At 43.6% G+C, this 26,743-nt stretch overlaps 1 protein-coding gene across 7 annotated transcripts in view; it reads left to right on the top strand.

Annotated features, from left to right (window-relative positions):
* The first annotated feature begins 2,031 nt into the window (after positions 1-2,031).
* JADE1 (jade family PHD finger 1) overlaps positions 2,032-26,743 on the top strand; it is a 38,297-nt gene continuing 13,585 nt past the window's right edge. The window contains exons 1-6 of one of the 7 annotated variants that reach the window (XM_030450794.1): positions 2,032-2,309; positions 11,505-11,582; positions 18,999-19,058; positions 19,141-19,223; positions 22,575-22,732; positions 26,295-26,482. In XM_030450794.1, coding sequence (XP_030306654.1) covers positions 11,531-11,582; positions 18,999-19,058; positions 19,141-19,223; positions 22,575-22,732; positions 26,295-26,482 — 541 coding nt within the window. In that variant the 5' untranslated portion in view covers positions 2,032-2,309; positions 11,505-11,530. Of the gene's footprint in view, positions 2,310-2,340; positions 2,660-3,004; positions 3,226-3,294; positions 4,407-11,504; positions 11,583-18,998; positions 19,059-19,140; positions 19,224-22,574; positions 22,733-26,294; positions 26,483-26,743 lie in introns of those variants that run through there. The other 6 variants (XM_030450789.1, XM_030450791.1, XM_030450790.1 and 3 more) reach the window with 6 other exon arrangements.

The following is a 26,743-nucleotide window of genomic DNA, read 5'->3' on the forward strand; positions in this document are numbered from 1 at the left end:
ATGGTTCTTCTAGCTACTAGTCCTTTGTTTTTATTCAGTATTTCCTTTTGAAACATATGAGTACATTATCTCAGAATAATATCAGTGATGCACTGCATGCAGAGACAGTCTTTGTACCAGGTGAATTACCTTCCTCATAAAGACTGGACTAGCTGTTTTTTCAGGGTAGAGGGCCCAGGGTTTTGTGGTTTTTGAGTTTTCTGCAGTAATTTAGGTAGCATTTTTAGCTGCTGCTTTCTCAAACACAGCCCACCATTCTGCAAACAATCCTGTTCTGTTCCTACATGTATGGCCTTGCGTGGCTTCCAAGAGAAATGTTTCCTAAAATATAAGATGTAACTTAAACTTGTCTGTTCATGCAAAGGAAAACTAATTGATGAAAAACAAAAATATTGCCTCAAAATCCAAGGCATTTGAGACAGGAAAGTTTCGTTCCTCGTTGGAAACTAAAGTGCATTCACATTTAAGATTTTCTCAGGAGCCAGTTCTGAACTTGCTTGGAAAGAGTTCAGAAAAGTGGGACAAACAACATTCTCAGTGTTTCTTGTGTCTTTTGCAATGGGCAACACTGGAAAATCTTAAAAAAATTAAAAAAACTAACAGAGCTACATATATCTGTAGAGGAAATACCTGAAAATCCTAATTACTTTTTGTGACTTAGGAGAAGTAGTCCATGAGCAGCTCCCCAGGGGCCTGCAGACCACCAAGTGGAAAAACTCTGGCTTTGGAGGTTTCTCCCACAGCAGAGCAGTGGGCAGATGCTGTACAGATAAAACAGATCAACGTAGTCTCTGGTCACTGACAGTATTGACAGTGTTTGGAGTCGGTTCCTGATAGCCCAGAGGTAATGTGATGGGTGTATGAATGTAATTCTGACAACAGTGGAATATTTAGCAGATGATGTGATGGAGTATGTTGGATGATGTGATGTAGTATGTTGCACAAATGATCCCAGGTGCCCAGTGGCTGTCCCATGTATGACAAAAAGCTAAGGCCCTGATCCTGGAAACATGAATGCCATCAGCAGAGCTATTTCTGATGACTTTGCAGAAACATGCAGAGTGTGAGAAAATGGAGAGAATGCATGTGTTTTCTTATTTTCATGTAGATAAAAGCAAGGGGAATCAAAGTCTTAGGCACTAAAATCTGAAGGTGCTTCTATGAATAAACCCACGACTGTCTTTATTTTCACAGGGGAAAAAAGTATCTTTAGGGGAGGAGAATATTTTGGTAGCTTTTAAGGATGTGCAGCAATGCCAGTACTGTTTCATTACCAGGTAGGTGGGTGAGACAGCAGGATAAATGACTGGGTTTGCATGGATGAGTAACAACCCAATTCCTCTGTTGAGCTAAGGTGTGATTCTGTGGCAGGCTAATGCTGCTGTGGAGGCTGCATTAATTAGTATTTGCATACTGTGGGGATTACTTTATACTGATAGCCTCAGTTCTGTGCCTGAAATGATGTTGAATCTTCTCCGTGGCTTTTATTACCTCATACTGTATTTTCTGGGGAATTCTGCTCAAAAGGGGGAGTTCTCCTTCAGTCGGGGAGCACAGGTGCATGGTGCGCACTAAAGCGTCTTGTGTGGCGAATAAAGAAATCTGCATTCAAACGCACTTCTTCCATAATGGGAAGTTTAGTATGTAATTTGGTGCCAATTTAAGATAATTTTGCTTCCTACGAGAAAGAAGTGAAATGAACCGCAGTGTGTGTTAGCTTGTGCTAGTCTTTGAGAAGTATCAAAGTTAGGGAGCTGCAGGGATAAGGCTGGGCACTGAGAATAGGGAGCCTGCAGTTTTATTCTTGCCCTGGCAATTATGCGCCATGCATGTGGCCACAGCGTTTAACTCTTACGTGCCTCAGTTTCTCTGCCTGAAAAACAGTGAATTGGGTCTTTCATACAGGTAGCCCATGCAGCATTGTCATTCTTGGTTGTGAAATCATGTTGGGGGTTTTTTTGGGTTTTTTTTGAGAGGAGCTAATTGTGGCAGGGTAACGCCAGCAGTGCCAGAGGCGGGATGTGGGTGCAGACACCTTATCATTTCCCAGCTGTCAGCCCTGCAACGTTACCTCCTATCTTCTTCTTCCAGCCCCGCTCGAATAGGGGCGGCAGGAGCCGGGCTCCGGCCAGGTCGACGCCAATGGGAGAGGCCGGAGCTGGGCGGGAAGCCGCCCGCAGCCCGGGGAGAGCAGGGGGGAGACAGCGGCAACACCGAGGCGGGAGCCCCCGCGCTTCTGCGGGGCTCTGACCGGGCCCGCCAAGAGTTAACGGCGGCTCCCCCAGGTCCGCCGCCTCCCCACCCCGCCGGTACGTTATTATTATTATTATTATTTCCTCCCCCCCCGCCTTTCCCTCGCCTTCCAGTTTTGGCAGGGGATTAAAGTAGCTCCCCCCTGTGGCAGCAGTGACCCAGAAACGAGTTTGATTCACGGAGTCCTTCCTCCATAACAAGTACAAACGTCAGTCAGAGGGAGCCTGTGTGTGTGTCTGTGTGTGTGTGTGTGAGTGTCTGTGTGTGTGAGTGTGTGTGTGGCGCATCTCCGCGCCCGCTCCCCGCCGCCGCCGAACTCATGAGGCGGCCCCGAGCCCTCCGCGCAGGGGGATCACGGCCGCGCCGCCCGCCCTCGCCGCCGCCGCCCCGCCGCCGCCGCCAGCAGGTAACCGTGCCCGCCGCAGCGCCAGCCGGGGGAGCCGCCAGCACAGCCATATTTGATGCTTTTTTTTTTTTTTTTTTTTTTTTTTTTTTTTTTTTTTTTTAAACTCCCTCCCTCTACTCCGGAGGCGGCGAGAGAGCAGTTTCGTGCCGAAGGTCGCTGCCTAGTGGAAATAAGATAGTACGTCATTAACATGGCGCCAAGAGCCGTGCGGCTCGGTACGGGGCGAGGGGAGGCGGCCGAGTTGCGGCTCCGCTATCCCACAAGCAACTTGTGCCGGGCTGAGGGCGGGCGGGTGGCAGGAGGAGGAAGGAGAGCGTGTGCCAGGGTGCCGGCAGCGGCGTCCGGGTGTTTTTTTGTTCCGGGCAAAGTGAGGAACGCGCAGCTTTGAAGGTGCAAGCGGCCAAGTGAGCTTACGGCGTGCCGCGCTCCCGGCCCCGCACCTCGGGCATCGCTGTCGGCTGTGCCGGGGGCTGGGGCGGGTGAGGGGCATCGCCGGGCATCAGCCTCCGCGGGAAGTAGGAAGCGTTGGAACAACTTGGTAGACTGATGTCAACGGCGGAGCGCAGGTCCTACTCGGATAGCGATGTGTTGTAGGAAGGGGGCGGGGGTAGCCATGGCCAGCTTCTGTCACCGTGTCACCCACATGTCCTCCAGACCCATCGCCTCTCAGCGGGGAGGAGGGGGTGCGTGGGGGAAGAGGTGTTTATGTGCAGAAACAGCTTTGTAGTTACACTGACCTCCCCCTCCCCAGTCGCACTTGGCTTTTGCTCGTAGAAAAGAAAATGCTTGGAAAGCATAAAAACTGCTCATGGGTGAAATTAAGCAGAAGTTGCCTTTCGGTGCGGGGGAGCCGCAGCCAGTTAGTGGTGTACCCCGTGTGGCACCGATGGGTGTTCCTCTGGAGGTGCAGAGCGGCGGGCGGGCTGTCAGAGGTGCTCCTGTGTCCCCTCTCCCCCCCCTTCTTCCCCGAGGCAAGCGCACGGTGGCTCCTGCTGGAGAACAACTTGCGGGAGCCCTGAAGTGCACGTGTTGGAGAGCGTGTATGCGGCGGGAGGGAGGCGTGCGGAGCTGCTCGGGCCCGCCAGGGAGGGAAGGGAGAAAGGAGAGAGAGAGAGGGGGCATCCCTGCTGCAGGTCCTGTTGGAGCCGAGCAGGCGGGGCAGCGGCTGGCAGGTGCACAGCGACCCCGCAGCGCCCAACCCCCGCCCGGGTCCGGGAGCTGAAGTGCGGGGCGCTGGCAGGAGCGGGCACGGGGCGTGGGGACACGCGGTGCTAACTTGGGCAAGGCACGGGGGTGGGGGGGGAAGGAGCGATATCTCTCCCCGGTGCAGGCGGGTTGGCGCTCGGTGGGTGCCGTAGGGCAGGACGTTGTTCTGCTATGAATTCGGCGTGGCCATGCCGGAGTTTGTTGACGAGTGAACGGAATGTAACAGACGGTGTTGAAACGCGAACGTAACGTGAAAGAACAAGCGCGGGGGAGCGGCGGCAAACATCTGAAGTTGCTCGGTCGCCAGTCAAGGGTAGCTCGGCGGTTCCGCTCTTCCCTCGGGGCCTGGCGAGCGGGACGGGTCCGGGCTGCCGTGCGGCTGGGAACCGCGTTACGGCTGTGTAACGGGCTGTGCTCGGCCTCCCGCGGGAGAAGACTGCGGCTCCAGCGACTTATTCCACTTGCTGAAATAAGACAAAGCCTCCCCGCTGCCGCTGCCACCCTGCCGGTCCCTGGACTCGGCTGGTCGCCTGCTCGGAGGGTGATTTATTTACTTATTTATTTATTTCCCGCTTTTCCCTTCCCTTTCGCGCCCGGCAGCTCATTAACGATAGGCAGCGGGGCGCTCATTATTTTGGAGAGGGTGTAGGCAAAGGGTGTTTGTTTGTTTGCACCGCCTGCTGGTTGGTTTCCTGTGACAAGAGGTGATACACAGTTTCCAGAACTGTCTGGGAGTGGGAGGAGAGACAGACAGAAAATGAGCTCAAGTCTCCTCCGTGTTGCTGATGCTCAATCCGCCTAACCGCCGTCCCGTCCCCACCCCTCCTCCCTCCATCGCGGCGTGGAGATGGGGGTGGGAGGAGACGGTGCTGTGGCCGTTTTCGGCAGTGACCGGGGCTTTGGGGAAAGAGGGAGAGGAGCCGGGGGCACCAAGTTTGATTTGCAGCCGGGGCCGAGCGGATTGGTGCGGCCGGCGGCGGGGAGGAGCGGGAGAGGAGCCGGGAGGAGAAGGAGGGGGCGAGCCGGCCCGTTTCAAATGGAAACCGGCGGTAGTGCCGCTGCTCAGGAAGGTGCCACCCCCGCCGGGCGGCACAGGGGCAGGGAAGCGGTTCCGTCTCTTCTCCTAGCCGCGGTTCCGTCTCCTTGGGCCGTGTCGCGGCGCCTCCGGGTCCGGTGCCAGCAGCTCCCGGCGCTGCCGCCCGCCTCGGCCGGGATCGCTGCCGGAGAAGGCACCCGGCCGGCCTAGAGCCGGCGAGTGAGGGGCATGAGGGGATTTACTCTCGGGATCGCAGCTCCCGCCTTCTGGAAGGAAAGGCGGCCCCGAGATGGCAGCCGTGGGCTCGGTGGGGTGGGCAGAGGCACCGCACACCTGTGAGGCCATTTCCAAGAGTCACCTTTCCCAGGTGGAGTACCTGCCTCTAGCTTAACTCCTCCCTCAGCCTCTTTGGCTTTGCTTTGCTGCTTTATTGTAATAAAGTTTTTATTAGATTGACCCCCAGGTCAAGTCCGTGGGTTCTGGAGATGTGTCAGTCGGTCCGGTGGGAGCTGCCCGCCTGTGGTTTGTGTGGCTGCACACCAGCCTTAAAAATAAATTCCTTCTCCTTGGATAGCTGAGAGGTAGTACTAGAAATTAGGATAGCGTTCAGCAACACATTGTAGTTGGCATTTGAATAGCAAAGCAGGAAGATGCTTTTGTGCTAGCCCTGTGTTTTTTTGTTTTTTAATTTTTAGGGAAAGATTTAGCTGTAATTAGGAATAATTTCCTTTTTAAGCAGGCACTACGTTTTCAGTAAGTCAAAAGCTGCCCACACTTGCAAACCTAAAGCCTTCATAAAAGTGATGCCAAAATATGCTTGTTACTGATTCTATTTCTAGACGTTTCACACACACTTCATGGGATATTGTTGAAACAGCAAGGGTTGTATGTTCTAGCAGCAGGATTATCCCTCTGGCTTCAGATACCACTCGCTTCCTTCCTTTGAGCTATGTCTAATACATATGTTTAAAATAATGATAATAAGCTCTCCTTTCCCCTCACATCTGCAGATTTCCCTTCCAGCTTCTCTGGTTTCATTCTCAACTCACAGAATAAAGTAAAAAAAAACCCAAAACATGCAGTCTTTCCTCAGACGTTTTCTCCATGTGGTTAGTACTGCTCCTGTTTGTTTTCAGCTGGAGCTGACAGCTTCTAGATAGAAGACATGAATTGCAATATGTGTAGGGTGGATTCAGTTAATTCATGGGGCAGTTTATCATTGCTCAAGATTTTGGGCGGTCAGTTTCAGCAGCACAGTTTGGGAACCAGCTGCTACCACTGCCCAGTTTGTAAGGTGACTTCATGAGCTGACTTGCACAAGTGCACAGGTGAACGTGTGGATCTCTGACAAGTGTTGGGCTGGTATGTCAGAACTGTGCATCTGCCTTGTGAAATTCTGAACAGCTCAACTGAAGTCAGTGGAGATATTCCTTGTGGAGAACACACTGCCTTGTGACATGTTTGTTTGTTTGTTGGTTTGTTTGTTTCATGAGACTTGGAGGATCTGTAACTTTCTGTATGCAGACTCTGCTCCCTAATACTGCAGTATTTAATGTAAGAATTCTGTTTTTGTGACTATAAAATGTTGCTATCAAAGCTCTCATAGATGATAAAGAGGAATTGCAAAGTTTTATTTGGATTTTAATAGTGTAATTTATTTTTGATGCAGTTCCTTTTTTTATTTTCATTGGGCATAGAAAGAAAACAACTTTTCATTACTTTGTCAGGTGCCTGTTGAAGACTGGGATCATGTCATAACCAAGCTATTGAAAAAGAGTAAAGTAGTAGAAGCCAAATGTCTTCATCTACTATCCATTTCATTAAGGCTGACATCTTACTTCCATTTGTACAATAAGTATTTTGAAATGATTTCTCATGTGCTAGAGATAATTAGGTCTTAGATTCATTGCAGTTAGTGGGTTACTTTCAGGAAAATCCAGTTTTTCAGTTTGTCTTCAGGGTGTACATCTGTCATAATTCTGCTTTCTTTCCATTCTGTCTCTGCAGCTATTCAGTGCAGTTTATTGTAGTGACACCCATTAACATGGTTACAGTTAATTGTCTGTCAGAGTTTGAATTATACACTCTTTTTACCCAGAGGCTTAGAGAGTCCTTAAAAATACTTCAGGAAGAACTGTGCTATGTAAAACCTTTGACCTGAGGACGTGGATTTTTTAATGTATAATTATTTTTAGAGATTTGGTTGTGCTTAGCTATTTGCATAACAAAGACTGACACACTTTACATCTCTCTCTTTGATCATCCCTTTACTTGGGGTCAAACAGTGAAAAAATAGACTGTTTTTAATTGTGCAGTAGGAGCATTAAAAAGTTCTGTGGTGTGTGGCATGCAGGTGTAGATGTTTGCTTTATGGGGTAATGTGATTTCTGCTCTGAGGAAGGTAGGAAAAAGGATTTGGGGTTTTTTGTATCTGTGTAACTACTGGTAATTCAGTGTGGGAAGAAAAAAAGTAAAAGAAAAAAAGATCTTGGCATTACTGTCCAATGTGTTTTGGTTTTTTGTTGCTGAATCTCTTGCAGAGCTAAGAACAGAGGACCATCATAATGCATACTGGGTAAAAATAGAGAATTGGTTGTATTATGTCATCTTGCTTGATTCTAACCCATTGCACTGTCTGTGCCAACAAAGCCTGAGAGCTAAGCACCCATGTCCCTGGTTGTAACTGTGTCCAGTGATTTGTGTAAAAATGTTTGTTGCTCACCTCCACAAGGATATGTAAACCCAAATATCAGCTCATGGCCTGACACTGATTATGTAGGATTATCATCAGGTCATTTGCATAGCATTCTACAGGTATTCTGGGAAAGGCTCTCTGAAATGTAGTAGCCAGAAGAAACCTTTTAGGAGTTGTAATAGTGCCTTGAAAAACAATTTTGCAAAGCAAAAAAGTTTCAGAATACGTTTTAATGGGATCAGACTTGGATGAGATGCATATTATATATATATATATATATATATTCATCTGAGTATATTTAGTGTATGTCAAAATAAAGTCAGGTGAAAAATACCAACACTTTCATAACTGTGAAGAGTGAGAAGCTGAAAGAAAATAATATTGCTGGCACTCAAATCTCAGATTAGGAAAGGAAAGAGAATGATATAAGTAATTTTACTGAAAAAGTTGATAGGTTTTCCATTTGCCTTTTTCAATATAAAAATGCCTCTTTATTTTTAGTTAAGGATGTCCCATGAAAAACAAGTTACTATAGGTTGGTTTGGGGTTTTTTTGGGTTTTTTTGTTTTCTTTTTTTTTCCTTGACAGTTAAGAAGCACGTTATTTGACTAGCAGTATTCTCTGGACATTCTGGGAAAATGTGTGTGATTGGCTGCACATGGAAAGCCTGCACCTTCAAGCTGCACCTAACCCATCACTATCCATAATCCATGTTTATTTTTAATGCAGTTCTTGTGTGACTTTGAGGTCAGTATCCCTGATAGAAACTGATAATCTTTGAGGCAGAGGCACTGTTATACCCTGAGGAGAGCAGCATTTCAGTCTGTGTGGCTGTAATTCTTATTAGCTGTTCTAGTGTTATCTCTAGAACCTGTTCTGAACTCTTGACGTGAACAGCTGGTGGGAACAGTTGAAAATTATTTTAGAAGTTGAAAAAAAGAAAAAAAGATGTTTTATTACTTGTAGTGGCAAAAATTCTAGGGGGTTAATCTTTTGAGGTTTGAGACTTGCTCTAGGAAGCTAAATGCTGCTTTTCCATCTGTGATTTTTAGCTCCCTGTAAACTCAGATCAGGTTCCAAGATGGGAGAATGAGATCCATGGATGAACTTTTTTTCCCCCCTTGCATTTATAAAGGAATCTCAAGGAAGTTCCATCAGATGGGGTGTTTCTCTTAATGTTACCTTTGAGAATATGGGCTTTTCAATTTTGTTTTCAACTTCAGAAGCCTGATGAGAGTGGACATGGAAATTCAGTGCCTTGTCTAGTCATACGTATTCCAGGAGCATGGCTTCAGCTCTGGCTTCTCTTACTTCCTGAAGAACTATGGAGGGTGCTTGAATTGGGAGATGTGAATCCCACTCTCTCCTTTAGACAGCAACAACAAAAAAGATGCTTTGTTTGTGTCTGAAAGACAAGTGGTAGGAAGAAGAAGAAATTTTGTAAATTTGCAGAACGTATGGCTGGGAGAAGGTGAACTCAAAATAGACCTATTCAAAAAGATGTGGAGGAGCAGAATTTCAGTTTTGTTTTTTCATTTCAAGCTAATGTGTGTGTGTGTCAGTGTGTATATGCCATCTTACTTTGCTTTACAGTGCGTTTAGTACTTTTCAGACCATTCAGGAATGAACCAAGAAGTGAGGGTTTTGATCAGGTATATTCAAGTAGCATTTCTAAAGGAACTTAGTTTCTGTTTACTTTCTTCCATATCCTCTTTACCTTGTTCATGGGGAGGTATTCTCATTCTAGGTGAATATGATCTTTTCCATTGCTATTGTGAATGTCTCTTTCAATTAGAGGAAAAGTGTGGGAACTACTAGAAGAAGTGCCTTACAGAATAGGTATTTATCCCCCTGCTTTTGGCCTTGTAGCAGCTAATTGATTTTTCAGTTCTGCCTTAGCCTCTTTTGAATCTGAACGTTGGCTTTCTAAGTCACTGGATCAGAACTTGGCTCTGGATCTACTGCATTTATAATAGATCTGTATTCAGATGATTTTAATGGTTGATCTGTGTATTTATTTGTTGGCAGCATTTCCATCTGCCTTACACACAAAGTTCTGGTCTGCTGCAAAGCACTTTTATTTGGAGAGAATTCTTCAAGCACTTTAAGAGGTTGTCATTTGAGTCTTTTTTTCTCTGGCATCAGACATTACATCATAAAATCACAGAACTATTTGGTTTGGAAGGGACTTTATAGATGAGGCACCCCCAGGCTCCCTGGGCAGCCTGTGCCAGTGTCTCACCACCCTCACCCTAAGTGATTTGTGAACATTCACCCTCTGAAATGTTGACAGAAGCTCTTGAAGGGAACCATTCTGTTTCCCTTTACCTATAGTGGGCAAAATCTGCAGTTCATAAGGGTTGCATGTTTCAAAGATGAGTTACATTCCACTTTATGGGAAGGAAGCTTCTGACTGTTTGTATGTATAATATGCAAAAGGAAACAACCTGGCAATTATCAGGCTCTTGCAACTGGAAGTGTAAAACAGAGTCTGGGGTTCAGTTGCTTGTGATTTCCTAGTGATGATAAAAATTAGTTCCCTCAGAAGTGCTGGTTTTGTTTGGGGTGAATCACTTTTGGAAGAGAAAACACTTTTCTGCTTTTTTGGAAATAATGTCAGGCTTTGCTTAGGCTTTTTGGAATTTTCTTATTTGATGAATTAGTCTTAAAGTTGAAAGCCTTATTGGTCATTCCACCTTGAGATGTTCTCAGGGAACTAAGTTGGTGTTGCTAACTGTATACTGAAGGGTCAATGTCAGGAGTTTTCTTCACAGCTTTCTGAGAAATCCCAACTCACATAAAAATGAGGTTAGATTTTTTGTGCCTATCTAGAAGCAAAAAACCCTATTTTAGCATCTGATTTTCCAGTCTGTGCCCCAGGGGTATATGTAAGGGCTTTGCTGCTAGCAGAACTCCCAGACCTTGTTGATATCACCATTGCTACGTGTTAAGCAAAGACTCAGGGGCTGTGATGTGCATCTAGACTCCTTGTCAGTTTAGCTTACAGTGGATATGCCTTTCTGCACTTATCTTGTCATGCCTTTTCTGCTCTTCAACTTACACTTTTTAATAGCTTTTTACATGTAAATGCTGACTAGCTATTTACAGCTTCCTTATTTTTTTCCTGAATTTTATTTTATTCCACAGAGAATACATGTGAAAATGCCAACACCCTGTGAACAGCAGTTAGAAAGCTGTGGAACTTTCTGTTCACATCACTGGCTCCCTTGCAGTTGAACTCAATATTGGTAGAAATGTGGTAGTATGGAGGAGCTTCTGTGTACTCAGTTTGTGGTCTGATTCTGGAAAACCAGTTTTAGGGATGGTGATGGGAATGTGCCTGCAGGAGGAAGTAACTCTCTTACCTTAGAGGGTCGTGGTGCCTTCCAGGGCATAGATGATGCAGATTTAATTAATCTGGGAAAACTTGGCTTGCTACTGCTGCTGTTTGTTTTGTTTTTTAATATATGGCTGGATGACATTTATCTTTGATTTCGTAAATCTGGCACTTTAAAGGGTATAAAATGGTTCCAAAAACATATTAGCCAAAGTCAATATTTACACAAGCTGTAAAAATGTTATTGTATTGCAAATCGAGTGTCAGAATGGGCAGGGGAAGTTAATCCCATTGACTGGAGGTATTTAGTGATTTTAAGTCCTCCCAGAACAAAATCCACTTTTGTTTTGGGGTGAAAGTGTCAGTGGTTGATACTCTCCAGTTTTGATCACCTGCTATTATGTTGACTGCCTAATTAAAGCATCCTTCAGAGCTTCCCTGTTCATATTTCAGATGCTGTTTAAAGTTGTTTGTTTTCCTTTGTGTTCTGTAAATCCTGGGATGCCATCAGAAGCACAACTTGATGAGTGTGTTATTATCCTGGGTTAAGTGCTGTCTCATTGCTTTGCAGGCTGCCTGCTGTTTCCCCTGGAGATCATGAAACGACGCCGGGTTCCCAGCAGCAGTGAGGATTCTGACGACAATGGCAGTAAGTGCTCCTTTGTTGCAGAGTGCAGTGGGTTAGGAGTTTTAAAAACAGGTTTAAATGCGGTATATGATGTGACAGATGCATTTTGCATATTGCTTGGACTGGTAGAAATGTGTCTGGTAAGGATCTAGTTTTGAACTCGAGTCAGTCTGAGCACAGGTGATCAGTAGATTGAGAATCCTCCACACTGTGTTGGCTCTACAGTGTTAGTTAAGATAAAACAAGAGAAAAAGTAATTTTAAAAGTCTTTATCATTACATTTATCATTACAAAGCATAGAGGCATCTGCCAACGTTGTCCACAGCTTGGTATTTAACAGAAGTTTGCATTGGGATGTAAAGTTTGCTTCAGTGTTCTCATACTTTCTTATGCAGTGGAAAGGTGTATTGCTTCAAACATGAGTGGAAAAGATTGGTGAATCAAAGTTGTTCTTTACTTTGTTTGAAGGTTATCTTATTTGAGGAGTAACTTGAAAGAATTTGAATTCAGTAAATTGGTAATTTGGATACAGAACAAATTTAATTTTATTTTTAGCTGTTTCTAACATAACTGACAGTGAGCTCTGTATATTATGTATCCATATATCTGGTGTTTGGATTCCAGCCTTTAATATTCTTTGATTTAAGCAGAAAAAAAGAAAAAAAAATGAAGGGGGGAGGAGGAGATAAAATAGCAGTTTGGGAAACATTTTTATTTGCCAAAAAAAAGCAAATTGATTGTACTTGACAATAGTACAGTTGTCAGAGATATTCCTGGTTTTAATTTGATCTGCCTGGATACCCATCTTCAAATCTGAAGACTTCAGTATGAAACATGACAGAAAGTGATCAGGGGAGTTTTCCATCCACTTCTGAAAGATTTACCCTGAGAGAAGTGTCAGGTGTGTCTGGGCTTCATGGGAGTCTGCTCAGGTATGGCCCCATCTGCACCTTAAAACAACCTGAGGAAAACTCTGGCTGAAATGAGGGAGTGGGAGCAGGATTGGAGGAGGTGAGAACAAACAAGCTGATCAGGAGTCAGCCCAAATAAGGACTGAATAAAATCTATCAAAGAGGTCTCAGATTCAGCTTGGTTTTGGAGAACCATGGACATCTGGGGGATTGTGGAAGGAAAAAAATCCTGAATCAGTTTTTTCTTTGATAGAGGTTTACTTGAGGTCATAAAAATTGAAGTTGTTTGTAAGATAGACAAATAGCAGCAAATGTGATGTATTTCATTAGAGTTGTGCTTTTTTATTTTTCATTCTCTAGCAGATTTTTGTGTTTCATTTTGATAATAGTGTTTATTTTCAATCCTACCTGAATTTTGTTTATTTTTACTCTCTGATCCCTTCATGTGCTTGTGTTACAGGCTCTATGAAATAAAATATGAAGCAGATCATCTTATAATTGAAGTTCTGAAATAGATACAGTTGACTGATCTGTTGCTGATTATAATGCTTGTTTTAATGCCATTTGATATATAACTATCTGCAATAGAGCTGCCAATTTACTAAATTAGTTTTCAAAAAAACCATGTTTTCATCTGTTCCATAGGTCGAGATGTAAGAAAATGAGTTGGAAAAAGAAAGACAAACCCTTGTCCTCTCTCCCTTTTTTCAAAGCCTGATTAGTATGAATAGCTATTTGTTTCATAAATTACATGGCAAATGGCAGTGAAATTTTAAAAGTATTTTCAAGTATTGTTTGCAATACCACTTCCTTTTCACTGCCTGTCCTTTTTTCTTGACCTGATTGTGTTTTTTTCCATTTATGAAGTTACTGGGCAAATTCAGATACAGGTTCCTTCATGTTTAATCTGTTACCATAAACGTGTTCAAAAAGATCAAGGGTTAATACCCAGAAGCTGAGATAACATTTAATGTAGGGTCAGCATCCCCAGGGCTTTTTGTCATTCACACTGCCCTGAGAACAATGTGTGACTCTCGGGCATTTTTTCTCCACTTCTCCTGTTACAGGAGATCTCAGTAGTTCTTGCAACTCCCTTTCAATGTCAAGGATCTCCTCTTACAGGTCTCACCTTCATTTAGTCTTTTCTTGTCTTCAGTGGAGTTACTGATGATGCCCACTATTTCCATATTATGACTTTGTATGGATTCTCCTGCTGAAAGGGTAAGCAGAGTTTGTTGCCTCAAAAATAAAAGATAATTTCTGTGAATTTCTGGGCTCTTTGTGAAAGGCTTTAGGTTTTTCACTAGCTATTCTCTCAGAATTTCCAGAGGCAAAAAACCCCAATTAAACAGACTACTCTGAGCACTGTGAACAGCCTTCTTCTAATTGAAAAGCTGAAATGTTAATCAACACTTAGTTGGAATCTTGTTGCTGAACATCTGCTTCTCTTCAGTGAGTGGCACCTCTTGACCCTACAGTGTACTTCTTCCATTCCCATCATTCTGAACTCAGTAGTCCATTTGGACCTCAGAATTTCTCCCCTCCTCTCCAAGGTGAGGACTGAGCCTCCCTCCAGCTGTTGGGCTTCTTCATTTCTGAAATTATTTTCATACAGTGCCTTGGACTGTGTGACCAGGTGTGTCAGATTCACCACCAGTATCATGTTGTAGGAGTAACCTGAGTGTTTTCAGGCACATCAGCAACCTTTGAATCTGGCTTTTGTATATATCTGAGTATTTTTCACATTAATATTCCACATGTTACTACCCTGTTCTAGTAAACCTGTTCTAGTTTTAACTTCCAACTTGAAAGTCTCTCTTCCTTTGTTCCCCTTTTATATTCCCCTGGGTAGGTGTGGGGAGGAGTAATAGAGAACACTCCTGTTCCCTGTGTTTTGTTCTGCCCTGACCACTAAACTTAGCACTGAATGATGGTGCAGGATGTAGACTCATGCCACCTGGAAAATATTTTTGCATGAAGAAATACACATTTTATTTTATTCAACTCAGGAACCTGAATATTTAGAAGGTAATAATAATGATGCTGCTAATAATGGAATTTATTAGTAGTAAATATTAGTAAATATTAGTAAATATTTAGTAATTTTAGGTTTTAAAAAATTTTTTTAAATTAATAATTTTTAAGTCACTAAAATATTAGTAAATTGGTTTACTAATACTAGTAAATATTACTAGTAAATAAATACTAGCCACAATTAGGTAGTTGTCAAATGACACTACATTTTGAGTAGGATTGCTGTTGACAAGAGATATAAAAATCTTTTGCTTTTTCCTGTTCTGCTCTTGAATGAGATTATCCTATAATTATATGCTGTTATATAAAGATAAGGAAGATAGGTGGGAAATCCTCCAGGAGTGGCCATGTGAGAAGAGGGATTTGGCTGTGTGAAGTGGTCTGATGGGTTGTGGTTGCACACATGCTGCTTTCTCTGTGATGGGACCTAAAGAGTTGTGCACAGACAGCTCTCTGTATACCTAACAGAATGGGAAATTCCCCTTAGAATAATCTACTTGTGCTCTACCTGTGCTGGAATTTGGGTCTGGACCTGTGGAGTTGTGTCTGAGTGACATAAAGCCTTAGTGCAAAGAGTTGTGGGGCAGGCAGTAAATGGAGAGACTCTGAGCATCTACCTTTTCTCTTCAGGCTGCAGATCTTTGTGACAGAGTTGGCAGCAGCAAGCACCTCCTTGGTCTCAGAGTGAGTTGAGGAACAGTGTAGGCATCTGGGAAGGACAGTGGTGAGCAGAAGTGACAGCCAGACACAGATCCCTGTTGTGCTGCCTGCTGTGGTGGTGTAGCAGCAGTGTGTTTACAGCAGAAGTGCTTTCAGATGCCCAGATCTGAGGCTTTCAAGTGCTGAGAGGCTGAGGCAGCAGGTGGTTCACCAGGGACACAGCTGGGTGCCTTGCAGGTGGCTTTACAACATCCTTGTGCATGATACATAATGGCTGAGCCTTTTCTGCTCATTCTGAGTGGTTTATTAGCTAGGGGTGAGCATTCCTTGAGGTCTTAAATTGCTTTATTTGTCCTGAGAAAGTTTCTGTTTTGATGGGAGTTTTTGGAATCGAAGCATACTCTTGACAGATCATTTAATACATTGATGCTGTTAAAATTTGTCATGTTTTTTCTATTGAGAAGTGTGTGCTTTTTGTAACAGATACAGAAGGAGAACTCCCTCGTCTTGATTGTTTTCTTTTATCATCAGGAGGTGTATCTGTTATATACACCATGTAGCAGTATTATAAAAACACTACATTTATAGTGTAAGGTGTAGATAATAGCCTAGTGGAAGAGAGAGTTGTCCACTTGGAGTGTTAGGAGTCACTTTTACTATACCAGTAGTATGGTAGAGGTTTGGGATTTCTCTTTGCTTCTTGTCTGTAAGTGGACAAATGCAAAGGGAAAACTGAGGCATGGCAGCAGGAGTATGATTCTCCTCCCTTTGTTCTGAGTAATGAAAATGTTTAACAACATCTGAACACTTAGACCCTCTGAAAGGATCTGAATTTAAAGGAATCAGAATGATCTTGGGGATCTCCTGGAGTGATGATACCAGCTAGGCTACTGTTTTCATGCTTAAATTGCACAATCAGGTAACAGGCAGGGACTTTATAAGACACCTTTTATCTCTGATGTGCTGCATGGTTTGGATGTGTTTGTTTAACTTGGTGTTTTGGAGTTGTGTGTTTCTCATATTCAGCATTATTCACTTGGCTTTTCGTAGTATGGGCTCTCCTAATGTCTTATTAATTTTCCATCTGCTGTAGAACTTATTTCCCCCATGAGGTATATAATGTTATCTTGCAAAAGTTTTACATCTTCCATATCCCAGTGATTCTGCTTTCCTTATTTGTTATTTCACAAAAACTGGGTTTGGCTCTGCCTTGAACTTGAGTTGTTTTTCTGGTCTTGGTTTGGGACTAAGTTTGGAACTTAGTCCAAACTTAGTCCCAAAGTTTGGGACTAAGGCTATCATTCAGAAGCTGTTGATCTATATACACAGTCATTTTGAATACTTAATGCAAAAGGATAGTTTTGGTGAGAAGTACCTAGAATATTTCTAAAATAACTCAGTTCAGTCCATGTGCTTTTATAACTCAGAACAGCTGTTTTGAACCTGAGTTTGTTTAGACCACAGTAGATTGTTCTGTCCATATAATCCAGGAATGGTTTTTACTTTACTTCATGTATCTAGATGTAAAAATCAGATCATTAGTCACTGAAGTAGCTATAATTGCCTGTGAACTTTATCTGTCAGTGAGATCTCTCTTCTGGGTTAGGTATGAAAATACGGAAAGGATGCTTAAAGGAGAAATAACATCCTTCATTTTCCTCCTGCACATCTGTTGGTGTGCTCAGAGTGGGTGGACAGCTTATTGATGCAAGCAGCTTTGGGTAGTTGAGTAACCTAGGCTTGTCACTGCTGATGCAGTGATGTTTTGCCATGAATTATAGTGGAAGCAGAGTTGAAACTCATCTTTGAGATTTCAAGAGCAGTGAAGTACTGCTATGGGCTGGATATTTTACTGGTATTCCACTGGCTCATTCAGGTTCTTTAACTTCTGTGTCTAAGTGCTGGTGGTGTTTGAATCTATGACAGTGTGCCTTATGGTTGGGTTTTGTTATTCAGTGAGTGAATGTTTTCCCTACTGAAGTGAAGCCCTTGCCAAAGGTCATAAGTTAGCTGCAGATACAGATCTAAGTGGGCAGTAAAATCTCAGACCCAGGAGAAATTCTTCCAACTTTTTCTCCTGGTGTTATGTACACTCTGTTTATACTGCTCAGAAAAATCCAACAGCATCTGAAGTAACTTACTAAAACCATTGTTTGTTTTCACTGTGCATTCACCAATCTCCTGTGCAAGGAAACTGCTGTAACAGAACTATGTAAGAATTTCTTGCCTTATTTGTCGTAGGCAGCTTGTTGGCATGGAAAAACTGCTCATTATAATACATCCTGAGGAAGGCTGGCTGGGTTTTAGTTATCCCTTATGCGTGGAAATTTTACATTGTGTGCTTTCATATAGCTCTTAGAGAAGTTATTTAAAATGAAGAGTCTGTAGTTTTGGTGCTAGGAGTTCCCCTTTTATGGTGTGTGGTTAATTAATCCAGTGGTCTAACCCTTTTGACCACTGTGCATGCTCTGTGCAACCTCTGTTACTCATTGCTGTGTTACAGAGTAGTTTTTATTGGGGCAGATTCCTTAATGTGTTACTAACTGGAAAGAGAAGACAAAAGCAGAACTACAACTTAATGATGTTAGGAAACATTTTTTCACTGAGAGGCTCCTCAGGCATTGGAATGGCCCAGGGCAGTGGTGGAGTCACCATTTCTGGGGGGTATTTAAAAGGCATTTGGACCTGGTCCTTAAGGACGTGGTTTAGTGGTTAGCTTATGGTGTTGGTCAAAGGTTGGACTGGATGAGCTTGGAGGTCTCTTCCAACCTCAACATTCTGTCATTCTGTGACTTCTCATGGCTTGTTACTCAGTTATGTCTTCCCAATAAAAGTCTTGCACAGTGACTTCACTTTGAAAAGTATTTTTGTTTTTAATAGAGAACTTATCCCTATGCAAGTTGGTTTTGAACAGTGCTTTCTGATCCCTATGAGGTTTCTGCTGGATATGTGAGGCAGTGGTGCTCTTGTGGACTTGCACTTTTTACATCTGTACACATAGGCAGTGAATAAATGAGCACTGTGGGAAGGCTGTGTTGTATTGCTCTGCAGTTCAGAGCTGCAAAATCTGTGTTCATTATTCAGAGGTAAACAGATAGGTCCTACAAGTCCTTCATCTCTTTAGGTCCTACAAGTCCTTAATCTCTTTTACCTGTAAGGCTTAATTGTCTTTTCTTTTTTTTGTTGGTTTTTTTTCATTACTGATGTGTAGTTGGCAGTGGAAAATACTTTCTGTACCTCTAAACCTTAATGAATTAAAATCAGTTGACTTGCATAGGTCTAATGAGCTTGGTGCCAAAGCACTACTTTGTTATTCTAGTGTAAATTATTTGTCTTTTTCCTCTTCTCCTCTTACAATACTTCTGGAACTTGATAAAGACTATCAAAGGGTTCCAAGGCACAAGGATATAATTATTTTTTTTTTTTGAGTGTGCTTAATAATTATGCAGACAAAAATTGTGTACAACCACACCGAGAGTTGCTCAGGAGAAGAGACTACAGCTTTTTGTTGCAGGCTCTACTCTGTGTGCACAGCAGTGTGGTTGGTTGTGAAAAGGCGTGCTCTGGTAAAAATTGGGTAGCCAATATAGAGCATCAATATCTTTGCTTCAGAGGGTACATCTTGGGCTACCAGTGGAGCTCTGGTAATTGCAGGAAGTGGTTTATTGGTGTTCAGGGGAAGGATGCTATGAGGCAGCCTTCCTAAAATGCTGAGAAGAATGCCAGTAAGTGCAGTGTAGCCAACACCTGCATCTGTCAGTAGAAAACTAGAAACAAAAGTTCACAGGGGTTTACAACTGAGTAACTTCTATTTTCTGGTTTATTTTGAAAGTGTCTCTTGAAGGTTTGTCTGGAAGCCTGAGTCTGCCTCTCTTTGCTCATGCAAGCAAAGGTCAATTAGGTATGTGAGGAGTGCAGAGGCTTTTGCTGCTGGGTGACACCAGTGCCTTCCAGTGATCATTTCTGTCTTGCAGGTCTGTCCACATGGTCCCAGCATTCCAGATCTCGACATCGGAGGACTTCATGTTCCAGACATGAGGACAGAAAACCTTCTGAGGTATTTCTGGAATTTGATTTGCATTTGGTCACATCTGTTAAATACAAAGCTGTGTATGTGTTCTGGTAATGAATCCATTTCTTCTGATTTATGTTTTCTTTTTACTACATTTTAGCTGGCACCCTTCCCACCCTCTTTTTAAATTTTTTTTATATTTTATTTTATTTTCTAGGAGATTAGGGAGCTTTCCTGTTGGCACAGCCACTCTGACACCCATTCAACACAGCTGCGGAATCTTTCTTGTAGTATTTTAGGCATCAGGGTTTATTTGTAGTTTGATTTGTGAACAGTGAAAATTTATATTAGGTGCATTTATTTCATAGTTGGCATTGAGTTAGGTATGTGGTCTTTGTTAAAGTGCTTGTCAAACTAGAAATCTGCTTCCTGACAGTTCTGTCTAGGATAGTGCTTTGAGGAAATCCTATCAAGGGAAATACAAATCTTTGAACTTGCTGGGATGGATCAACTGTTAGTAAGACAGAAATGCAGTCCAGTTCTTGGGAAATATTTTTTGCTGTTTCTCCCTCTCATCAGATAATATTACACTGTGGACTTTGTAAAGGCTGCAAAGCATTAGCTTTGGGAAGTGGAACTGCTGTTTTACTTACTTGTCCAATACATCTATTTCTTATGCATCAGTGAGTGATGCTGAGAAAAAACATGCTTTATTAACTTTCCCTGTGCCAATATACCTAAGTCTGGAGGAGAGTTTTCATAAGAAGGGTGCCACTCATTATTCAGTTTGAACTACATCTGGTACTGATGCTTTCCAGTCTTCTTTTTTTGATTGTTGGCTGCTAAAGAACCTTTTTTGCTTTGTGAATGTGGTGACCCTCATGAATTTATTCTTAGTTACTTTCTGTAAATCCCTTAGAAGTAGCCCCTTAGATCCAGTTTTGAGAACTACCTCATGAAAAGCCATCAAGGATCAATCTAATTGCAAATCTTGTTGGTTTTTATGTGCTTCTGTTTTCTTCTCTCCCTTTCCTTGCATTTGTTGTTGAGATCTCTGAGGTTCTGTGCTGTTCTCTCTGGTTTACTCAGCCTGGATGGACTTCTCATATAGTTCACCATAGCTCAGTTCCACAAACTGTTCCACTTCTCCTTCCCCTCTCTGCATTTGTGTTGTCTCTGCTCTTCACAGAACATTCTGATGCTGAGTGTGCTGGCAGAAGGGTGGCAGTAGGAAACTATCTGGGTGAAATCCTGGTCTCATTGACCTCAGTGGCAAAATTCCCATTGACTTCAGGATGTGCAGGGTTTCACCCTTTAGCTTTGAAATGTTTGGTGTTGCTGAGAGCCAGCACTTTGGGAAGCTCTGCTTTGCTCTGGGCACTCTGTATCAGAAATTAGAGCAGATAGAAGGGTACCACATGGTCACTGGCCTTGGGAGGGGTTTCTTAGCTGGCAGGTGCTGCATTAGATTTGCTTTTGTGTGACAAATTTATAAAAGCTTGAGTTACTTTGGCTCTCAGACTGAGCAAGTTTTGCATCCTGTTTTATATTTTCAGTCTTCATTTCATTTGACATTTGATTGCTTTAATTCAAATCAGTTTGAAGTGCAGGATCTCCTGGCCAGCTGTGCTGGCTTGTTTTACTTTGTGGCTTATTTTTCATTTCTTGATTGTAGCCTCCCAGGACTTGTAATTTGGTTGTTAAAAAAAATTCATTATATTTCATTACCTGCGTTCACCCTTTCTTTCATGTGGTGATACTCTTTATTTTTTAAGGTTGACATTTTTTTCTGAACATGTCAGGACAAATGTTAAGAAAAACATCATGACTTTTTGCTATTTTTATGGCAAAACCAGAGTGGAAATGGAAACACATTGAGACAGAAGTGAAACAGTATATGTGTGTTGGGAGGGAGGCTTCAAGATGTGCAGTGAAATGACACTTTGAAATACTCTCATCAGTACAATTTACCATTAGGTTCATTGTTTCCCTAAAATACTTCCCCAAAATCCTGGGGCATCTATTGAGTTTTCAGGTGTGTTAATAGACAGAAACTGCTGTCCTGGGAGCTCCAATAATCATTCTGTAGATCTGCTTCTTCCTCAGCCATGTGCAGCAGTTTACTGGAGCTAACTCAAACCACTCATTGCTGCCACTGGTTGGGAGACTGGGGGGTTGTGTCGTGTCCCTTTGCCCCATCAGCATCCCATGAGGATCCAGGAGCACTGCCCTGGGCATCTCTCTTTTCCTTGGTACCTCTGCAGCAGGAGACTGGGTGGATGATGACTTGTGTCTACTACAAACTGAGTAATCCACAGGGGGAACTTTTATTAAGATGCCTCTTACCTTTTCTTGTCCTGATGGTGCTCATTTTCTGTCCCCTGGTTGCTTTTTTAACCCTTTCCTTTGGAAGTGGCATTTGAGTAGTTAAAATCAGGGGTTGTGGAGGTGAGGAGCACTGGGTGCAGCTGCAGCAGAGCACAGCAACCTTGCCTTGCACGGGGTGGGGAGAGCTGGAAGTGCAGTGGAGTTCCTGTGGTAGCACGCTGGGCTTTCTGCAGTGCTGAAAGGCAGGACAAAACCAGGCTGAAGCTGCCCTGACACTGCCACAGTGTGCCTGCTGCAAGAGTGAAGCTCTTTGTTTTTCTTTCTGTGGCTTGTAGAACACAGCATTGCTGCTTGTTCCTGGCTGCTAACCCCAAAGTTGCCTAACATCCTACTTATTTGAGAGGTGGATGCCTTGGCAAAGGCAAAATAAAATTACAGTGAGCATGCAGAAGTGTCTGTAGCTGACTGACTGACAAGCACCTGTGCTGAACGTAGAGCTGCCACTAGAATTCCAGGTTGGGTCTTACTTTATTTCATCTTTTGGGTTATTATTTCAAATAGTTGCACAAAGAGTCATCTCCTTAGAATTTCCTTTTGCAGCTGCTCGTGGTAGAGTCACGCCTTCATTTGTACCACAGGGAATTTCTAAAATGTGTTTGGATTAGTCAGAGCTCCAGTGATTAAAAAAAACACAAAACAACAAAAAATCTTGGAGCAAAATTGAGTGTCTTTGTGCTGCTGTTTTAAGACACAGAGCTCCTAGAGTTTTTACTGCAGCCAAAACAGAGGTTAAAGTGCTTCTGAGCTTCATGTCTGCAGTGCAGGAGAAGCAGCAGGACTTGCAGTGGAGCCAGCTGGAAGTCATTCTGTCAGTATTTGCACCTTCAGCCACCCCTTTCCCTGCCATGAAGCAAAACTTGTGTCCTGCAGAGGGTTGGGTTGGTTCACTGTTGATACAGTGACCTTGTTACACGCTGTGCTCCATGGTTACCCTAAAGCTGTGAATCATAGAGTGTAAATATCAAATGTCAGTGTCTCTATTTTTTCTCTTGGTCACTCTCTTTGCAGGTGTTCAGAACGGACCTGATCACTGCCATGAAGTTACATGACTCCTTCCAGCTGAACCCTGATGAGTACTATGTGCTGGCAGACCCCTGGAGGCAGGAGTGGGAAAAGGGAGTTCAGGTGCCTGTTAGCCCAGGGACCATCCCAGAACCAGTAGCCAGGTATAGTTATGAGGAATTTAAACACACTTATGTTGATGCTAGCAGCTTGTGTCTACATTGCCTTGGCTTCCTGAGCTTTATTCCACAGTGCCTAGCTAGAAAAGGCTCTTCAGAGATGAGGAGCAGCCTGCCTCAGCTTTTTGGGTGGTTGGAGGGGCCAGGCCTCTTCTGCTTTGTATGATTGAAATAATAATCAGAGAATCCTTTTTGGCATTACATTAGGATGGTGTGTGATGACAGAACCTTAAAGCTTCTATTTTTAAGCCCAGACTTGACCTCACTCAGCACTGCTGGGAGAGGCCTTGTCTGGTGCTTTCTGTGCTCAGTTCCAAGCCATAGGGTTCCTTTCAAGCAACAGTTAGACAAGCCAGACTGAAGGGCTAGAGAAAAACACAGCATTGATTTCATGTTCTTTTTTTTTTTGGTAATTTCACTTACTTACAAAATCTTTTGTTGTATGAAACTTCAGCTATTCTAAGAACCATCCAGATGTGCACATAACTAAATACATTAACGTGAGCTTTTGTAACTCTTGTCCAAGAAACTCTCATTTTCCTTGCCTTGTTTGTTACACTTAAATGCTGTTTTCTGTTTCAAATTAAACAGTGCTGTTTTAAGGACAGGAGAGCACTGCAGCCCGTGTATCTGTTTTATGCTCAGTTGGGATTGGTTTTGGAGAAAGTGAGATGAAGGATTATTGCCATTTAATCATACCAGATCCATGAGTAAGTCCAGGCTGGCCCATAAGGCATTGCCAAACGACCCACCCACCAGTGCTGGGGGGGAGAACAGTCCAATCTCTGATACATAGCAAAAACTTGGGCTGCCTCTGTCAGGTCTCTTTCTGCCAGCTTTAACCTTGGTGCAGAGGGACTACAGGAATGTTTGTTAGCACTTTTTGTGTGCTGTGTGGCAGCCTCCAGACCACTGCACAGCCTTGCTAGGTCTGTAAAATGAGGAACTCACCCACACATCAAGTAAACCTTTTCCTTCCTTCCTTCTTCTGAAGGATTGGACCTGGAGCTCCAAGAAAAACTGCATTTTCCCCTCTGCTGTGCAGTTTAGTGTGTGGGAGCATAGCATTTCCCCACAGTGCTCACAGCCTGCTCCACTCTGACCTCACCCAGACTCTGCATAAATGCACACACACTGTACATCTGTGCTCACGTTTGCTGCCTTTTCCCTCAGGCATCTCCCAGGGCTGCAGGAGAGCCAGGAGACCTGTGGACTTCCAGCAGGTCCCCACCACGTGGCTTTCCAGGGAGCTGGTTTTGTGGCTGTATCAGCTCCAGTGATTCCCTTAGGAGGGAGGTTTTCTCTGACAATCACCAACAGAGATGTTGCTCCAAATTTAAGATACTGAAGTAGTTAGGGAAAGAAGGCACCCACAGTTACAGGTACCAGCAGAGGAGGCACCACTCTTTTAGCTGCTGAGCTGTCTTCTGTGATCCTCCTTGGTGAGCACTGCTGGTTGGAACGTCCCTCTGATCCCTGACTGTCCTGCAGTGGTGGTGCTGGGGTGCTCCAAGAGTTCTGTGCCTTAACTTTGGGAGAGGAAGGAGCTGTTCTGTAAATTGAATCAGCAGCAGTCAAAGAGTAGCTGGTAAAGAATAGAAGGAGAATGCAGTACAGACAGTAGTGATCATGAGGTACATAATAGAGAATAAAAGGTTTTGGCTGGTAGCAGCTGGGCAGGGCAGCAAGAGTAGGTCCAGAGGGGTGGGGAAGGGTGGAATGTCATGCAGTCACATGGATAATTTGGTTGAATGTAGTATTTGGTACATAATAAGCATTGCTGTTCTAAACTTCTTCCTATCACTTAAATAAAGAGTTGAAGGCTTGTTTTGATGCCATACTACTTGTGCCTGTTTCTTCAGAGCCACTGCAGTGGTGTTTAGACAGCATGTGATGGATGTTGGCCAGAGGTGGTGATGTCCACATGGGGAGAGGTACTCAGGAAAGAATTTATGGTACAGAAGAGTCAGAGAGCAGTGCCCAGTTTGAAGTAAATTCCCATGAGATGTGGTAGTCTGTAATATTTCAATATTGTGAAGAATGACTGGGAAGGGTTTGGGCAGTGCAGTTAGCCTGGCAGTGTCATGTAGATTAGTGTTCTGTAACAGTCCCCTTCTGCACCTCAAAAACCCCAAATTCAGCATTTGGCTTTTGCCCACCATTTTTTTTCAGGTTGTTGCATGAAATAAGGTGAGGGGAAGATGTAGGGCTGTGCAAGAGACTGAAAGGAGGAGAGAGTTTACTGAGATCTGTGTGCAAATACAGTAGCAGCAGATCAGGATCTTCTGATGGGAAGAATTCCTGTGTTGGGCATCAGATGGGGGCAAAATAGGGTGGAGGATGTCCTGCTTGTGGAGCTTAGGCTGTTTCAATCAGAAGGTTGTGTCTCCATGAAGGGGTGTTATCTCTTTGTAGTACTTGAGCACCAGAAAGCCCAGACTGGTGGTGCAGTAGGCAGTGGTGGCAGCGTTGCTTCTGGAGGTACCAGAATTACCCCAAGAAGCAGGTTTCATCCAAACTGGGTGTCAGTGTGTGCACTAAGAGGCAGTGCAATGTCCTCTACCTGTGCTGCAGGTGGACTGACAGAGCTGTCTGACTGTTTGGAGGCAAGTCACAGCTTGCTGGTTGAGTGACTGCTGTCCTTTGGCTGCCAGGCAGTTTTTGCCCTCAGGTCCTGGCTTTGCCAAGCTGCAGCATTGCAGAAGCCTGGTTCTAAGTTGTGTGCTGTAGGTACTTGACTGTGCCCTGAACCAATCCAATGCCTTGGGACAAAATTTCAGCAGGCTTGCAGCTAAAATACACTTTCATTGTTGGTTGTTGGCCAACTGGGACTCCAAAACCTGAGATAAGGTAGCTTTAGCAGCAGCTGATCAGTATTTGTGCTTAATCTGGCATGACCTTAGTGATTGTGAAAGGGGAAATTCAGGCCCAGGATGCCAGAGCTTGGATCTGCTTGGGTAAGTGAAGGAGAAACTAGTGCAGATGACTGCTTCTCAGTGGAAAGTTCTTCTGAATTTCACACACATGGCTATTTTTTATACGAAAAAGCCCCAAAACAGAAGAAAAATACTGTAAGAAAGAAAGTCTCAAATGTAGCAGGAAATACCACTTTTTTTCCTTGAATTTTTTCTTCTTGTTATTGTATCTAACCAGATTGATTTTAAAAAAGACTTAAAATAGAGTTTAACATCTGTTTATGTATGGCCACCATTGCTACATAAATACCAGGTTCCTCCTCTAGCTTTGAACAAGTGTGAATTTCAGGTAAGAGTAAGCACAGCTTTATTATCCTCTAATAGTTTCATCTTAATTAGCATTCTAGTAATGACTTTGGTTTCTAGACATCTCCAGTTAATTTTTTAGAATACCTGCAGCCCCTTTTGAAAGTCCCCTGCACTGTTCCCTCCTCCCATCTCAGCAGTGCACGGTGGTTGCTTGGCCGGGTCAGTGATTGCTGGTGATTGTTAGAGTGGGACAGTTTGAATTCTCTAAACCCAAGTCTCATCAGCTCAGCATGACCTGATGTCTGCTTGTCTCTCTGTTTTAGGGTTGTGTCTGAGACGAAAGCTGTCACATTTACCCGGCCCAGGAAGTACATTGTATCCTCAGGCTTGGAGCCCCCGGAGCTGGGCTATGTGGACATCCGCACCTTAGCAGACAGTGTGTGTCGCTACGACCTCAATGATGTGGATGTGGCATGGTTACAACTTGCCAATGAGGAATTCAAGGAAATGGGTGAGCAAGGAGTGCTTGTGTTTTTTTCACCTTTTTTATTTTATTTTTTTTTTTTTAAGATAGCAACTTAATAATTTAAGGCAGGGTGGCAGTTGGAATCGATGACAGAGGCATGAAGAGATATTAAACACACAAGGTGGGGTAGCCATGGGAAACCAGACCTGATGTGCTTAAGCCATCAGATAAATGCTTTTATAACTGCTGAGTTGTATCTGCTTAGACCAGGTCAGAATCTCCCCTCACATTTTTTTTTTCCTCTGC

Source organism: Calypte anna, chromosome 4B (assembly GCF_003957555.1).
Source record: "Calypte anna isolate BGI_N300 chromosome 4B, bCalAnn1_v1.p, whole genome shotgun sequence".
In the NCBI taxonomy this organism is placed as follows: domain Eukaryota; kingdom Metazoa; phylum Chordata; class Aves; order Apodiformes; family Trochilidae; genus Calypte; species Calypte anna.